We start from the raw sequence: 17,549 nt of genomic DNA, 5'->3' as shown, positions 1-17,549 counted from the left end.
CTAATTAATTTCCTTGCACATTTTAAATTGTGATGCAAAGTGTCTTGTCTTTCTTCTCTTTAGTGTTAATCAGTAAATCAATGTAGAACATTTTAACTGAACATAATATTTAAATTTAAACACCGTTGTCAAGAAAATTTGGTGATGTAATGTTTCAAGAGTACTCAGACAATTTGAAGTTTATGAAAAGAATATTATGAGAACTATAGTAGGATATATCTCTTCATTTTCTCAGGAAATTAGCGACTTGGGTGCAAATGGCATTGCTCCCAAGACTAGCAAAATCTTCCAAAGTCATTGGTAGGATTTCCCATAAGTAGAACTCCTTAGACTTTTGTTTTTCCGCCCTACCCCCAACATCCACCAAGGGAAAAGCATTTCCTAAAATTTCTCTGCTCCCTCTTTGTTACTCTGGGTCACATGGGACCCATAAATATTCTTTTGTAGCCATCTAGCAGTACGTTATGGAGGTAATTACATTCAGAACTCTAATGTACAGGTTAGAATTTTTTCTTTTGTCCCGTGTGTTTACTTTATAATTCCTACCATTTAACAGTCTTTGATATTGGGAAGTTTCTTCCTAAATTTAATCTGAGTATCTCCTTGGTATTGTTTAAATCCACAGTTTAATAGAAACTTGCCACTGACAATTCACAAGCAACTTGTCTTTCAACGCTATCCCTAGATCTGTTAGGATTTTTCTTGGCTCTTAAAAGTGTGGCTCGCTCCTTCCTTCCTTCCTTCCTTCCTTCCTTTTTCCTGTCTGCACCTCCATTCCTGTTTAACTTTAACTGTTCACTCCTGGTCACTTGACTATTTTATGATTATTTCAAGATTGATACCCAAATGTTCTAATAAGTATCTTGTATATTCATTCATTGAAATGAAATAAGATTTACAAGCACTTGAAAATTTGACGAGAGTAATTTGGATATGATGGTTCTCTATCTATTTGGAAAGGCTACTTGCCATCATCCCCTTGAAGAAGCCAGATATTCAAGGATTACTGGTAATGCTTTATTTTCTAGATCTCCTGGGATGTTTTCCATAGAAAGCTGCAACTCACTGATAGAACTGTCACTCCGCTTCAGCTTCTGTTGGTGTAGGGCCACTACTTTTTGAGCTGGAACATTGAAAATAGAACTGTAGTCCTTGCTTCTAAGAGCACGCTAGACCCGTAGCCACAACACAATGTGATATGTAGGGGTTGGCTGTATAAGAAAAGCAGTGAATAACCCAAAGATGGATCTTGAGTAGGGTAGAGCTTGAGGATAATGTTATATAAGAGGTAGCATATGAATTAGGATGGAAATGGGGAAGGAAACCTACTCCAAGGGCTGCAAAGATTCTCAAACACATGCCCATATTGAAATAAAAATGAAATAAAAAAAGTAAAGATATATGGTGTAAATGGAGCCTGACATAATGGAGGTACGGCACGTTTGGAACTAAGCGAACAGCCCAGTGTTTTGGAGTGTTAAGAGAGCTGTGAAGACCTGTAAGAAAAGGTAGAAATACGAGTCAATCATATTATAAATGATGTTGAAGTCTATATTAGGATATTTGAACTTCCTGCCTTAAAAATTTTGAGGAAGGGAGAGACATGAATTTTTGGCAAGATTAGTCTAGCAGCACAGTGGAGAATATAGTGGCAAAAAAGTGGAATCATTTCCTTAGAGATCCTGAATAGGATGACTCTGAGGCTCAAACCAAATTCTCTGTGAATGGTCTATAAACTTGTATTGTTTCTGAAACCAAATAGGCTTAAGCATGCTCCTTAGGTACTTAAGTAACTCCAGACACAATAGCTTTATTATAAATAATTTCATGTAGATGGATAGATAGATAGTATGTTTTGAGTTGTATTTGAAAAAAAAAAAGTGTTCTGAAAAGCATGGTATCAATAGTAATACTGAGACTATAAAAGAAATCTAAACATAGGACCAAATTCAGCCAATGGCAGGCAGCACTTATGAATCCAGAAACCACCTTCCGTCACCCACCTTTTCACCCTACTCATCTCCTCGTTCTTACCATAGACTTAGCTTTATGTCTAGGTACTCTTGCCTTCAGGTGTATGTAGTTATAGATTACAGATTTCCGCCATGTGACTTATTTCTTCCATTTGTTTACAAGCTTCTTAAAGATAGGAATAGTGTTTTATCCCTTCTTTGTAACTCTTCAGAGCCTAGGTCTGTGCTTGGCTATTTATCCAGCTGGGAAAGCCTGTGGACAGAACCCTAAATAAAATATATCACAAGATGCTGCTTTTCAGTTTATTAAGAATGATGAAAGATCCAAAAAGAATTCTCACTTGCATGTTAGTATGGAAACAAAAGCAAATGCTTCTTGAGAACTTCATGTGCCCAACACCTGGAGGTAGACACAGACACCTAAGGTGGGGACCCATGCAAGCTGTGGAGTCACCAATGGAGTCATCACACCTGGATAAAAAGCTGAGTAGCTGTGAATAGGGGAGGAGAAGGGAGAGAGGAAGGTGGATATGATGCCGGCAGAGTATATACACAAATCTTCACAGAAATGGCACAACTCTTTGGAGTAGGTGTTTTTGTACTTCTTTCAAGTTAAGAAACTGAGGCTCAAAGAGGCTGAGTCATGTTCTTTCAAATGTTTCTCACTGTGAGTGATGATGGTGAGATCCTAACGCATGTTGACCTTATCTAGGCTGCAGTGCACGGAGTCTCCGACAGGAGGCGATGTATGACTGGCTTCGTTCTTAACAGGCTCCTCGTTCTGGGTCACACAACCACAATCAGGTTATGATGAATAATATTTCTTCCCAGGATGTTACATTTTCTCTGTGACTCATATTTCTGTGATCAAGATTGGAAACCAGACTTAGCTAAGGAAATACTTTGCTCACAAGTCACAAGTATCATGACTTTGGATAGAAGAAACTTCCTGAAATAATCAGGGTTTTGGTCATTTGACGGGTCACTCTTTTCACCAAATATGTGTTTTAAGTGATCGGACAAACTTGGGGTGAATTGTTCAGATGAAAGATTATGAAGAATTAAAAAAACCCTAATTGAGTTGGTTGAAATTTAAAGTCTGTAACACCAGAAAAGATACCCTTGTTGCTTTGGCAGTTAGGAAATGACCTTTCCTTTTGTTAATTCAAATTCTCAAGTTTAAATGTGAATATTGTCACACAAAGGTAACATGCAGGAAGATGATGTTTCTATGAAGCATGAAATTGGTCTTATTAATAATAGCATGCTCTGAACTTTTCTGATGAGCAGTGACGTTATGCTTTATTCTCAATCCATGAGAATGGGATGATCCATGATCACGGATCCTTCAGCCATGCTGAATGCACACGCTGGATCACTCAGGATGTACGTAAAAAGGTTCTCGGACGCTGCTGAAAGAACTGTCTCAAAACTGGCAGAACAAGTCCTCTGACTTTATGAAAAAAGCCATCCTGGTGTTTTGGTATGTTTTTCATTTAGAACTTACAGAATCCTCAATATTGTACAAATTTAGTAGTTTTATAAACTGGGATTGTCACGTCATCTTAGAGCAAACAGCAAATGCCATGTAGTAGAACTGGTAGCTTCAGTGACCACATGTGAATAAGAAAGAAAATACCTGAAATGACACACAGCCTGATGTGATCATCGATCTTTGTGGTGGTGGCTTTGAGTCATTAAGGATGCACTGAATTGTGTTTTATGCCTTTTATTTAAGGAAATGTGGAGGTATGGAATCATTTTTAGCAAGATTTCCAAAAAACATGTTCAAAAATAACTTTTAAAGTGATTTTCTAAAGATCTTGAGCAAAACTGAAACTCTGCATCCTTAGAAGAGATGTGAACATCGCTCCGTTGGCGTGTGTGTCTCCGCACCCCCCCCCCCCGACCCCCCCGCTTTGCCGTGCTCTCCTACAAGTTGTATCTGATGGGAATCTTCCCATCCCTGGGCCTGCTGAGGCTGTGACTGTCAATGGTGGGCAAGTCTGCCCATCTTCATGCTAGGATTCGTTTGTGTGTTTCCAGCTTAGCCTCAGACTAAGTGTCTCTCAAGGTTGTTAATGTCTTGCCCTTCCTTTTCCAATCAGCCAATTTCATATTCTTATTGGAGAAGAAAACATGTCCTGTGAGGGTTGAATGAAACCTACTTTAACTTCAAACACATCATTACCATTTGTAACCCTCACTATGTGAAAAATAGATGCTAGGATTTTTTTTATTTTTTATTATTTTTTTTTACCTCTGGGCTCCAGAAAAACATGTTTAGGAATCAAAGGAACAATGAATTGTATAGTTTTGATATTGTACAATAGTTGTACAATATCAGCTGTTATGCGATGGTCTTAATATCTGTATAGTATTGGATATTGTGCAATATCTACTATTGTACAATGGTCTTATTGATATCTGTGAAATAGCTGGTATTGTGCAATGTCTGATATTGGTAACATCTGATATTGCCAAATGGTTTTAATATCTGTACAGCATCTGATATCGCACAATATCTGGTTCCAACTAAAATAAAAGAAGAATTTCTATTTAATTTGCTCTTATGACTATTAACTCAGTCCAGGATGTGTACATATGATCTATGACTACTGTTCCTGGATATAGAACTCGGCAAAGATTATCCGGTTACTCACGATGACTGAACTCTATTAAGGAATAGAATTATGACAAGAGCCCTACAGGTTTGCAGGTCGATTTATAGCTCTAATGGATGAGTGGAGTTTGGGATGTAAGGTGAAGCTACTCAATGGCACAATTGCAAAGTACAATCAAAGCTGAATTTCACAATGCTCTGTCCATTCCTATGCATGACTCACCAGTCACATATTGAATTGATTGATTTTTTCCATTTCTTCTATTTTTAGATTTTTGTGCTGGAGCTCACTCTGAGATAACTTTTTCCAGTAAATGGTTGGAAGCTAAGTTTGAGTTACAGAGAATCAATTAAGAAAAAAATGAGGCCATTTTGCAAACAATTGAACAAAAAAATCATGTTTCCTCTGTTATTTGCTAGACTAAATTCAACATCTGAAATCTATGCTTCCGTTAATATAGATATGCCAGCCAGAAATAGTCAAACACTTAAGTAACTGACTTTTTTTCTTGACTTAGACTGAGATGATGTTGTTAATATTATTTGTTCTTACAACATGAGCCTCATCACAGTTTCCTGGAATAAAATTATAAATTATGTATTACATAAAAAATAAAAATTATTTGGGTGTTTCAAAAGCTATATATGTGTGTGATAACAAATTGTGTATGTTATTACATAAAAACCCATACGAACTGCTTAATTTAACACATTTTTATGTATCTTTTTTTTTTTTTTTAACAAAAACTGAACTCTCTCCATGTTTACGAGGCAGTCTGGGGTAGCGAGCAAAATAAACAAGAGCCTTTCTGGATAAGCGTGTCCATATGCCAATGTGGTTTAGGTCTCATTCAAGACACAAAACGCATTATCTCTGAAAAAATGAAGGAACATTTATTAAATGACCAGGAGAAATTCCACAGTATGGGAATAACAATACATAACTTTGTAGTTTATTTTTTATTTTTAAAAACAAGTCCAAGGAAGTTAAAATATTCTTTTCATTAAGATGCTCAAAGAAATGAACTAAGAAAAATTGATGCAAGGACTCCTTCAAGTTCGAATTTGTGATACAAATATTTTCATCTTTTAACAGGGCAAGCTGATGTGTTCACATCTCAGTTCCAAACTGCCTCTTTCACTAGGAAACATCAGTGGTTTTTAAGGCACATTTACAGTGCTTTCCCCTCCCCCTCGCTGTGTGTTTGTAGCACCTATAGCCATAGTTGGCACCTGGGGGCCTTGCATTGTTGGCAGATTCCCTCTCATTTCTTTGGAGTCTATTCAACTGCTGTGGTTTTACTCAGAAGTCAGTGCTTTTTGCATATATGATTTCCTGAGACTGAATAGTCTTTCTCAGAAAACCGTGCCAGTCTGGCTGTGAACAGCTCTTCTCCAAGAGTTGCTGACAGGAGCCTGGTCGGGTCACTGTGCTCGGCCGTGGGTTCCCAGCCAGGCCCCCTCGTTTCTTCCCCTACCCCTTCCCTTCTTACCCCTGCCTTCAGTGACATCACCACCCACATCTTGCCATCCCTTTAAAGAAGAGAACGAGATTTGCACTGGTCCAGTTAGAAAAGAATGAAATGCTTCCCAGGGAACCTATGCAGAGCTCCCATAAAAACAATTCATATTTGTTGTTTCAGCAACGGATGTGGAAATGATTTTAAATAATAAACAAAACCAGACGGAATAATTCAAACTTCAGTAAGGTAATAATCTGGTGCGAAGACAGAAGTCCCAACTTAAGGTTACAGACATGAATTTTGGGAGCAAAGGTAACCTTGAATTTCTTGATTTGAGTGTATTTTTTTTTTTTTAAAGATCATCATCTTAACAGGGCAGTTTTCAGACAGAACAAAAATGGCTTTCAATAGGTCAGGCATGCTGTTCCAGGGCACTAAGGTAAAGAGAAGCATTGTTTTATGAAGTGACTCATGTGGGTGTATATATGCTGGTGGGCTGTGCTGCTAGCAATTCCGTGGTCTTCGTCTGTATACCACTGCAGAGAAAGACAAAGGTCAGAAGAAGGAAGTCAGTTGTCTTCTTTTTTAAAAAAATAATTCAAATAAGCTCTCACAAGCATACATAGAATTAAAACATTGTTTTAAGGGTGTGTGTGTGTGTGTGTGTGTGTGTGTGTGTGTGTGTATACATATTCTAATGAAGCTATCCAAGTGTATTTTCAGATTTGATTCAAAGGACACTTAGAACCACATCATGCATAGAAGAGAATGTTTATCCCATTAAGCGCGCTAGTTTTAATTAAGTGTTATCAAGTGTCAGATTTCTCCTACACTGCAGGAAGAGAAATGAGTTTTTCAAAAGCACTTTTTCCTAATGTAGGTTACCAAGGAACTAGAAAAATCTATTCCAATATTTCATATATATGTTTAACATAAGGTCAAAAGTCAAATGTATTATTTGCAAACACTTTGATTTTTCACTCGAATTTTCTATCTGGATGTCTGACATTTATGAAAGAGCAGATGATCTGAGACAAAAATTTATCACTGCATCCCACATTAAATAAGTGGGAGGTCACTACCAGGCAAACATATATTATGGAGACATAAATAAACTTTTATAAAAAATCGCCTAATTAAAGTATCATCTTTCTTTGAGTCGTAGAAAATGAAACCTTGACCTCTTAGAAGAATCTGACCCCAAAAGACATATAAAAGGGTGGGTTTTGTTTTGTTTTGTTTTGTTTGGTATTAACTGCCCCACTCTGATTCAGTGGGCACCATTTGAACTGATCACAGAGCAAAGAGGGTGTGTGTGTGTGTGTGTGTGAGAGAGAGAGAGAGAGAGAGAGAGAGAAGAGAGTGAGGACAAGCAGGTTTTCTAGCTAATAACGGCAAGAAAGCATTTTATACAAAAATATTTAGTGCACCACACACGTGTGTATATATATAAATATACAAACACACATTTTTATATATGTTACACACACACACACACACAAAATCTTTTCTTTTTTCTTCTTGATCTGAAAATGAATCTGACTTAATACCTAAAACAGCTTACTGTATAGGCAACAACAGCTCTAGCTATTTCCAACTCTGTAAAACAAGCCTAATTGTCTATTGCCTGTGGTTGTTCAACAGAAGATAACGTTGCAATTGCAAAAACTGACGCATGCCAATTATTAATGTCCCACTGTTGTTAGAATGGCTAGTAATACATACTAGACAGAAATGGATTTTCATATTGGAGCTGAGCTATTACCATGCTGGTTTCACTTTAGAATTACTCTGCCACGCATTTACTGAGTAAGTGATTACTTTTGAATCCAAATAGGGAGAGACTAAAGAACCACATGGGTAGGAGAGCACTGTTTTGACACTCCCAAGATATGCAATATTGTGCTTCTCAACCCCCAGTTCTCTAATCGCTTTGAACATTACTCTGTCTATGGCTTAAGGATATCACTTCCGACTTCTCATTGGACAAACAAAAACCCTTTCAATTCTGTCCCTGTCTCCTGGCACTGTTTGAGGAGAAAGAGCCGGGACAGGGGAAACCAAGACCCCACCAGCAAGTTCTCCCTTTGGCACCAAGTTTTGTGATACCATTGCTTGGAAATCCACTCCAGCATCCACCAGGGCTTTGGAGATCTGAGCTGACTGCTGAAAGTGAACGTTATCTGCAAGGAGAGAAAGGAAACACAAAGTAACTAATAGCCGCTCCTTTTCTGATGGGAAGGGTGGGAAAGGCACAAGAAGAAAGGGACTATTTGAAGTTCTAGGACTTAGCATCCCATTTAGCCCAAGACAAGTGAGTTGTGGAAAGCAACACTGTTTTATTGAAGTAAATGTAACAGTCTTGCCCCTCATGCTTTTGTTTTGTCAGTAGTGAAATTGCAAACCTGTCTGTGATACTAAAAAGTCTAATTAACTGAAACTCACCATCTGCTGTTCCATGAATAAGGAGGTACTCAACTTGTTTAAAATTTTCAGCTCTGCTCATGACTGTTGAATTCTGGAATTGGGAAAAAGAATGTCATTATTCAAAAAAAGATCTGCCATAAACTGATTTTTCACTTCAGTTTACAAAATAAAATGTTTTCAGCTGGGGCCCCCTTTGATACAAAATATAGCAAACCGATATTTAAGCAAATGCTGTCTCCATGCATGGCAGAATGCACAGCATGCCCTGTGCCTGGGAGACAGGACTGCAAAGGGAGGATGCCACATCTTCTTTGCACACGCAGGCAGAGGGCACCTGCCACCAGGGCTGCACGCAAAGCCCCTTGAGTCCCAGATCCCAGATTGGCTGTGTCCTATGCATTAGCACAGGGCAGAGTCTCATATTAGCAATGTATGTTCCATGGGCTTATGCTGTAGTTCAGCCAAAAAGTGTATTGCCATGGCAACCGTGTGTCACATGGTGCCATACATGCTACATTTCAAAGAGCCTGTACATAGCATTTGCAACTAAACATACTCTGCAATATGTCATATGAACTTTGGTCCACATTGCTAGGCAATGAATGAGAAGCAAGTATTACCTCTTTTGGAACAGATGTTTAAAACCCAGGCAAATGTAACATATGGGAGGGGAAAGGGGAGCAAAAGATCAAGCATGGCCTTAGAAAATCGGCGGGTTGTTGTCTGCCTCATTCCGTATCAGGGAAAATCTTGCGATTGGATCAAGTCATTTCCAAATCAACCAGAGAAATAGGGCAACAAATTGGGAGGTAAGCTTTTCCAAGACTGGCCTCGGGGAGGCAGGACTTCAAGAACCGGGGTGGGGCCTCAGATGAGAGAGCCGTTGGAAACACCGAACTGGCCATCTGATCTTGATTTGGGGATGTTTATCAAGTTGGGAGGAAGGTGAAAGTGTCACAGAGGCATCATAGGGCCTTTGGGAGAGGGCAAGCTGGAGTTCGCTTCTGTTGTCTTCTTAGGGGTTGGGCAGAAGGAGGGGCCAGCAGTTTCCTATAGGTTTAAAAATCATCCAGCGATTATGCCTTTAGCACCTGGGTAAATCAAAGTCAACCTTACGAGTGCCAAGGTATGTATTTTCCAGATCCCTTTGTAGCTAACACCAGCTTGGTGTTTCTTGATGGGAACCCTGATGGTCTGGCAGGAAGGGGATAGGGCTAAGGTGCTGGATGCGGAGTCTAGCCCCAGCTTCAACACTGGTGAGCTGTGCGCCCGGAGACATGCTGCTCCCTGAGTCTGGTCTTCTGTAGAACGGGAGTGTTTGTAAGAAGCACTGCTCTGTTTCATTCTGCCAACATTCCTCTGAGATAGGTCTACAGCAATCCTGCTTTCTCCATGGACCCAAGATTCAGAAGCAGGAACCCGCACTAGGTTACATCTGTAGGAAGTGTCAGAGCTGGACACAAAGTCTGATGGCAGAACCTCTTTTTGCTTCCTATGCTGCCCCGAGGCCACGAAAATTCCAAACTGCGCATGATGTGATCTTCCAGCAAAGGAACAGTGAAAAGTAACTTAACGGGCCCAGAATCTGCCCCGTGCGAGTACGCTGGGTATCCCTGCGCAGGGTCCCCATGCCTTCATAGACTGAACGAATCAAAAGAGAGCGGGTCTGCAAGGCCCCAGCCCCTGAGATTTGCAAGGTGGGTTTTTCCCACTGGACAGCTGCCGCAGAGCCCAATGCAGCAGCCAGAACCCTGAGCAGTGTCTGCTCTCCAGAGAGGGAGGGGTCAAAATCAATCTCCCCCAAAGACAGAGGAGGATTTTGAGCTGGAGCTGCCAGACGCTGGGGCTCCCCCACCTCCAGCAAACACCCATCAATGTGAGCCACAGGCCCCCCCCCCCGGCCATCCTCTGGCCAGTCCTGCTCACAGCCTTGCCCCCCAACCGCTGCTCTCTCTGCCGCCGTCCCCCCCCACCCCGAACCTAGCGCTCTGCTCCCCCAACACACGCAACTACTGCCCGGAGACCCGACCCATGCGGGCAGCTCTGTCCCGTCGCCTCACCTCCAGAAGCCCCACGGGCCTTCCTGGCTTGGCAGCTTGAACAGCGAAAGCTGCTCCTACAACCTCCACGAGCCATAAAACTGAGAAATGTCATTGAAACATAGAGTAATAGTTAGGAGACATATAAATACGCAGGACAGTTAGCAAGGAATGTGATAACTACTGGAGTTTGGACCAAAACAGTTTCTGGCTGCCTTTTTTTTTTTCTTAAATGGAGTGAATACAGGCTGAAAGAAGACAATTTTTATAAACAAGTAAAACCCTGAGCCTAAGATAAATGTTGTGATGTACACACTGTAGCTGTGATGAACTAGACATGGTGAGAAATGCAACATACTGAGAAAAAGACGAAAACTGTGATAAAAGTGTCATGATGCAAATTGTTTTACATTAACAATATTACACTACAAAGAAAGAAAGACAAATACTTTAATGCAGCACGAGAAAAATAAAACAAAAGCCTCCCCTGCAATGGTGAGCTAGGTGTGCCCTTTCCACGCACGCTTCCCCCTGCTCCCCGAGAGAAGCTTCCAGAGGGGCCTCCCGGCGCGAGGTGGCCAGGCGGATGGGTGGCGTGGAGGTGCACACCCGCTCTTGGGCTCTCAGGCGGCAGGCAGCATCTCCCCACTGCCCCAAAGATGCGGCTGTGGCTCCCTGTGTCTGGCACCACCCATCATTCCCTACTGGACCAAGAATCCTGGCTTCTCCATCAAGAGAGACCCTCGGTGGTCCGCCGTGTGGAAGGCGACCTCCGGAGCCAGAGAAAGAGATGCGTGCCTTAACTGAAGATGTGGTTAATAATCAGAAATAATACCACCATGCTATTTTAACCCAGGAAAATAGGATAATCCCCATTTGCCTATCGATGGAAACAGAAATAGAAAAGGAAATGGATGACTAAGTTAGAAGCCGAATAGTCTATCACCAGCTACTAAAAAGGAAGCTCAGAGTGATAAATGGGCAAGGATGCAATGGTGGTGCAGTTGGCACTCTCCCGAGGCTAGAAACTTCCGGAGAGCCCCGCTGTCAGCAACAGTCTGGCAAAACGAAGTGGGAAGGATTGGTCCAGTGGCAGTGCCGATTCCACAGCATCTCTGTGAGGAGCTTTTCCTTCAAGCCCTGAGAAGAACCATCTGTAGCTGCTTGTTGGATCACGCTGGTTCCTCAGTTACCTTCCAGCAAATAAATCTTTGTATTTTTGAAATAAAGAGAGAGCTGATAAGAGCGGGGAAGTACTGTAAGGAACAGAAGTTCTAACAATTTTTAAGCCACCCCCTGTGCCATCGAGGAACCGTAAGGACAACTGGCTTCCTGAGGACAATGATGGCGGCAGGTGCCCTGTTTCGAAAGCTTCTCTTGGGGCAGGCACAGGGGTCCCATTTAATCCTTTCAGTAACCTGTGAGGTCAGCTTGATGATCCCCATTATCCAGATGAGGAAACTGAGGTTCAGAGAGCTTAGGTCACCTCCCCGAGCTCACACTGCTAGTCAATGGTGGAAACCAAATTTGAGTAGAGGTCCAACTCCGAAGTCCGTTCTCCTTAACCTTACGTCCTCGTGTCCCTTCACGGCCCAGCCAACAACTAACTCATCACCATTTCCAGGCTTTCATGGAAAGGGCAAACGGCCACTGGTCTAACGGACAACCCAGCACATCAGCGAGATACTACGGGTGCGCTGACTTCCTCTGTGCTTTCTCCCGCTTGCAACCAAAACCTCATAAACAGCATTAAGTAATGCTATTTTGGGAAGCACCATTAATGCCACAGAAAACAGAGGCCAGGGAACATTTTTAAGAAAAAAATTATTTCAACCCACTATATCGGATGTTTTACTTGTTTACATCTATCAAACAACTGTATCCGGGAGATGCCAAGGGAAGAGAGAGCCCGTCAACCCGACAGGGGGCTCTACCTCAGTCCTCACCAAGCAACACTGGCTTCTTTAAAGATCACACAGCAGTCAACATTTTATCAGCACTCAACAAACAAGTTAAGGTTTGGCTTAAATCTGAAGGTCTCTCTCCCTTTGGCATATTCTGGGATAATAGAACAAATGTCAAATCAGTACAAGATGGCATATTTACAAAATTGCACCCTGTTTTGCATAACCTAACGATGCAGCAGTTCTTAAGGATTGAACATTTCAAATCTGCTAGCAGAAGACTGCCAAATCTATGACTGTTTCATACACTTGCCAAAAGCCTATCAAATTTTGAGCAAAATGCAAAATAAATCTCCTCTACAAGTTAAATCAGTCCCTTCTGTGTGTTCCAGGCTGCCCTCTTCTCTTGGCAACAAGGCTCAGGACTTGGGCCCCATTTCTCCTGCCCTTGATCTTCTGCTTCTCTGCGGATCCATAAATCCATTCCCGGCCCAGTCTACGTCCTGCCTTATAGGCCACCATTTGGCCTGCTCTTCCCACAGCCCCGCTTCGATGTTATCCGTCGGTTCATGCAACCTGCTTCACAGATCCCCAGAAAACCAGCTGTACCTGCTACTCATGTGTGGCTGTGCTGCTCTGCCTTGTCCCTCTCTGCAACCCACGGAGAGCGTCTCCGCTCTCCCTCTTTATTTCCGAAGTCTGTCTTTATTGGCTTCACACAAGTGCCCCTCCCACTCCTACCCCTCAGCATCTACATGTTATGTAACATTTTTGTGCCTCAGTTTCAGTGTCCATAAAATGAAGATAATTAGAGCACTTATCCCAGAGAATCTGAGGGAGAACCGAACCTAATAATCTGAGTAAAGAGCTTAGAATCGTGTCTGCCCGTAGAAGCAAGCACTTAAGGAATAAATGAAAAAGAAATGAATGAAATAAATGAAACTGGATTCCTCCCCGCCAGGAGTTGAGAGGACCTGGGGGGTGGGGAGGGAGGTGAAACACCGACTTCTTGGCCACTTCCCTACCCTATCCTACATGCTCCCAAAGGACAAAATCCCTGGGGCTTGTCACAATCAGGGAACAACTTCTCTTTTCCATACATAGGGGGCACTCTGTCGTATTTGAGTTCATGCTTCACTACGTACTCTCTTTTATTTCTCTTTGATAATTTTGTGTGCATGTCTTTGCTCACCAACAAGGCAATCAACTTTTGAACAATGAAAATACCGGGCACTTTGAATGGGTGAGTGTAAGTTTACTATTTGTTCATTTTTTAAATAGGTTTGACTAAAAGACCTACGATTGACCACATGGAAGTCCACCTGTCAATGTTAGTGAGCACCACACTCCTCAAGGTGTAGCTGCGGTTGCTATTTGCTTTTTGCTATTGGGGGTAAGGGTTTTCTCATTGCCTATCTAATTCCTTTGCTTAAACCTGCTGCCATTTTGGTCTGCTGTGGGCTGAGACTCACTGCAGAAAAGATGTTTCCACAGAGCTCCACTGCCTTTGAAAGTGTTTCTTTCATTTGGCAGTAGGGGGGTGATTATCTACAAAGGATCTCATAGGGTCATTGCTCATGTCACTGCACTGGGCCTCAGCCTTAATCCCGGGTCTGCTAATCTATATAGTATCTTTGTAAGAATAGGAAAAAGCATTCCTTCTGATTGGGTGCAGCCCCAGAGGTCCATGTCTTAGTGAATGAAACGTGGACTAGTTTTCAGCAGTGCACAAGCTGAACAACTATACATGGCATCCCTACCTGTTCCACTGGTGTATACAAATGGTTTCTGGAATTTCTTTCCTAAATCATAAGTAGGACCTTTCTTTCATAAAATGTGCTTCTCTTGGTGATGTGGGTTTCTCCAAATTCTTCCAAATCTGGGTCATCCATGACCTAATAATGAATCCTTTTTCTCATTTTTTTTTTTAAATTAAAGACTGTCTTTTCTTAGAAAGGCTATAATTCTGGTATCAACGATTCATTAGTTGCAAATGTAGACAAAGATCAGGGCCTTGCTTATTCCACGTTTTGGTCCTTCCTGTCCTGGATGTCCTGCAGAGAGTCAGTGGGCCAAATGAAATGGGAATCATTTTCAAAATATTTCCTTCTGACCCACAGACAGGCGCAGGGTACTGAAAGCCTCTAAGGAATTGTCTTCTTTGTCTTTTCCAAAAGGGTGGGAGGAGGGGGGGAGAGAGGGAGAGAAGGAGAGAGAGAGAAATAAAAACAACCTGGGAAAGAAAAGTAAAAGATGGGGTCCAGAGGGGCAGCTGGGGCCTCGGAGGAAAATAGAATCTTTGAATGTATTCTTGCCAGAGACAAAAGCACAGGCTTATTTAAAAAACAAAGGAGGGCAGCTTTATTCTAAAGCCTGCTGTGCACCAAATATAGGCACTTAGATTCGGCTCTCCACGGCTCTCCACACTCGGAGGAAGCAACTAACCAGGGTGGAGACAATTCAGTGCGTGCTCTCGCCTCCCTCTCCCTCCACACCTTAACTCTCGCCCGCCCAAATCGTTCCTCCGAGTAACACATTGGGAACCTTTAGCTCCCTGGTACTGGCAGTTTTAATGTGTCCATTGCCAGCACTGAATCTGGTGCCAAGAAAACTCGACTCCTGGCGTGGAAGGATTAAACAGTCCTCGGGTGCCATCTGCTCAGTGAAGTGGAAGAGTGACTCGGTGCACCCGGTGTGCGCGTGTTGCCATTGGCAGTGGGAAGTGACTTCTATTTACATGACTACCTCATGCGGCGAACACCTAAGGGGAGAGACGAACATGGCCACCTCCGGGCGGGTGGGGATGGGGGGGGGGTTGTCGATGCAGGGATGAGGAGCCTCTGGGGAAATCTGGAAAAAGACTCAGGATGAAAGGGTAGATTAGAATGTATCATCCTAAAGAGGGAAGGGCCGGCTGAAAAGGAAAGACCTTGTTGGCTGTCCGCTGATGTGCACCGAGAGAAGTAGAGAAGTAGGGCAGGTGCTGTGGACGTCCCTCGATGTCAGGGTTTGGACTCGACCCTGTGCCTCTAGGTTCAAAGACTTTTCGGGATGGGATTTTAGAAATGAACTTTTGACTCAACATCCACCCTGTTCTAGAGCCAGGGCTGGGGTCCCGGACAGTAAGTACATCTCTGTTTTGGGAATTTTAGGATTTGGGGTACTTGAGAAAGCCCTTCAGCAACTCAGCAAATACGGCATAACACAGGAGGGACGGCTTTCAAAGGTCAGCATCCTGGTCGGGTTAGGGACAAGAAAATTCCAGATGTAAGATGAGAGAATTGAGGGAGACAGGCAATTTTTAAAACAGCATTTTCCTTAAAAAATTCTTCAATCAGGAAAGGTTTTTAAGGGTTATACTTTATACTGGGTCGTCTAAAGAATTCAGTGTTGAGTAGAGATGTGAACAGTTAATAATCATGCAGAAGAGAAATGGGGGTTCAAAAGAACCAGGGGTCCAAGAGAGAGAAACTGAAGATTAAGATACAAGAGAATGTCATGAGAGTCAAGAGGGGATGCCAGCCCACCAGAAAAGCAGCACCAATTTCCTATTAAATGGAGATATAGGGGAAATGACATTGCAGGCAGAGGGAACAGAAGACAAGGGCATAAAAGGGAAAGGTCCAGAAACAGTCGGAAGACAGTGACTATCACAAGCAGACTGGACCATTGTAAGAGGGATGCTAAGCATCTGGTCAAAGAACAAGGGTTGGACTTCGTAGTCACATGGAAGATCCATGAAAGTGTTGTATGTGGAGCCGTGGGCATTAATCTCATGCCCCATTGTGGTAAAGACGGGGCAGAGAAAGACAAGCTAAGGGGACACCAATGGGGTTATTATTAGAAAAGCAGACAGTCATGTGGCAGTGGTAATGCGGTGACTGACGAAGAACAAAAAGGACGTTTAAGGCAAGTTTACTGGACGTGGAGGAGAAAGAATGGGAAGAATTGAGTCCAAAGTATTATGGAGGACAACTTGGCAGAAATGGAGACAACCTGATTACGGGGCTGCTTGGTAGCGGAAGTTGATCGGTGCATCTCACTTTATGGGTTGTTGCTTTTCTATCTTGACTAGAAAACACACAGGCAGACACGGACCAAGCCACGTACTCCTCCCTGCACCCTCTCTGCCTAAGCCTTCTTAAACGAAACTGAAAGAGATAAAATGAAACTGTGTATACCTACGTTGGAAAACTAGAAATTTTATTTGAGTTTTACTGTGTTTTGATCACATAGCTTCAGAATCTATAGGAACAGTGGCATCTTATGAAAATGCACCCATACTGCTCGGAGCGAGGCACTCATACGAAGCCTGTGTATTGAGAGTTGTGGCCCAGATGAGAAATTGTGTTAACTTATTCTTGTTTTTCTTGCTTTTTAATTCATTGTCCCAAAAAGCGTTTTAAATTTCCTTTGGAGAATGTATACCACCAGACGACTGACCTGGTCTTCTGCAAGTTTTGGGGTTTTCGACAACCATGACAGAGCAACTCAGGAAAGTTCTGGAAGGGCCAAAGGGCTACAAAGGTCTTTAGGAGTTAGGCTAGCACTGGTGGCTACCACAGTGTGACACCAGAGACAGTGCTCTGGCTCAGCGGTGGCCTCCACACTAGCACATGTGGCTGCCAACCATGGTGGCTTCCAGGCCGCATTTCAAAAGCTGTAGCCTGAGAGCAACCGGCCGCAGTTCCCCGTCAGCCAACCCCACTGGAGGCTGTACATTGTGGCTTCCAGAGCTCTTCAGGGCACTGCCCAACCATACTCTTCACCTGCTTTGCTCCAATCTTGTTTGAGCAAACTACATAGTTGGTTATGAATAGGAAAATTAAAAGCTTGTACATACATCTTAATTATAATACCATAGAAAATCTAATATATAGCTGAAGGTTTAAGGAGTCTTCTGGGCTTTAAAGGAATATGTCGAATTTGACATGTTTTCTAAATGAAATTTTTATAATTAAAGTAATTATCTGGTGTTGCTTTGTATTTCCAAATGAATGCATATTGTGACCTATATAGCATACGATAAAGACTTTAATTAATGCAGAATATAGTAGGGGAAGCTAGTGGAGTATCTCTAAACCACCTGTGTTATTTCTTTTTAACAAGAATTTTGTTGG

At 42.3% G+C, this 17,549-nt stretch overlaps 1 protein-coding gene across 1 annotated transcript in view; it reads right to left on the bottom strand.

The window, feature by feature from the left end:
* Positions 1 to 5,464: 5,464 nt before the first annotated feature.
* Positions 5,465 to 17,549, bottom strand: part of DPP4 (dipeptidyl peptidase 4) — a 79,866-nt gene continuing 67,781 nt past the window's right edge. Inside the window, 3 exon segments of the mRNA XM_080798708.1 lie at positions 5,465 to 6,595; positions 8,169 to 8,242; positions 8,505 to 8,577. Coding sequence (XP_080654834.1) covers positions 6,494 to 6,595; positions 8,169 to 8,242; positions 8,505 to 8,577 — 249 coding nt within the window. The 3' untranslated portion in view covers positions 5,465 to 6,493.

Source organism: Martes martes (genome assembly GCF_963455335.1).
Source record: "Martes martes genome assembly, chromosome: 3".
Lineage (NCBI taxonomy): Eukaryota > Metazoa > Chordata > Mammalia > Carnivora > Mustelidae > Martes > Martes martes.
Note: the sequence above shows the minus strand (reverse complement) of the source record. Positions and strands in the feature narration are given on the sequence as shown.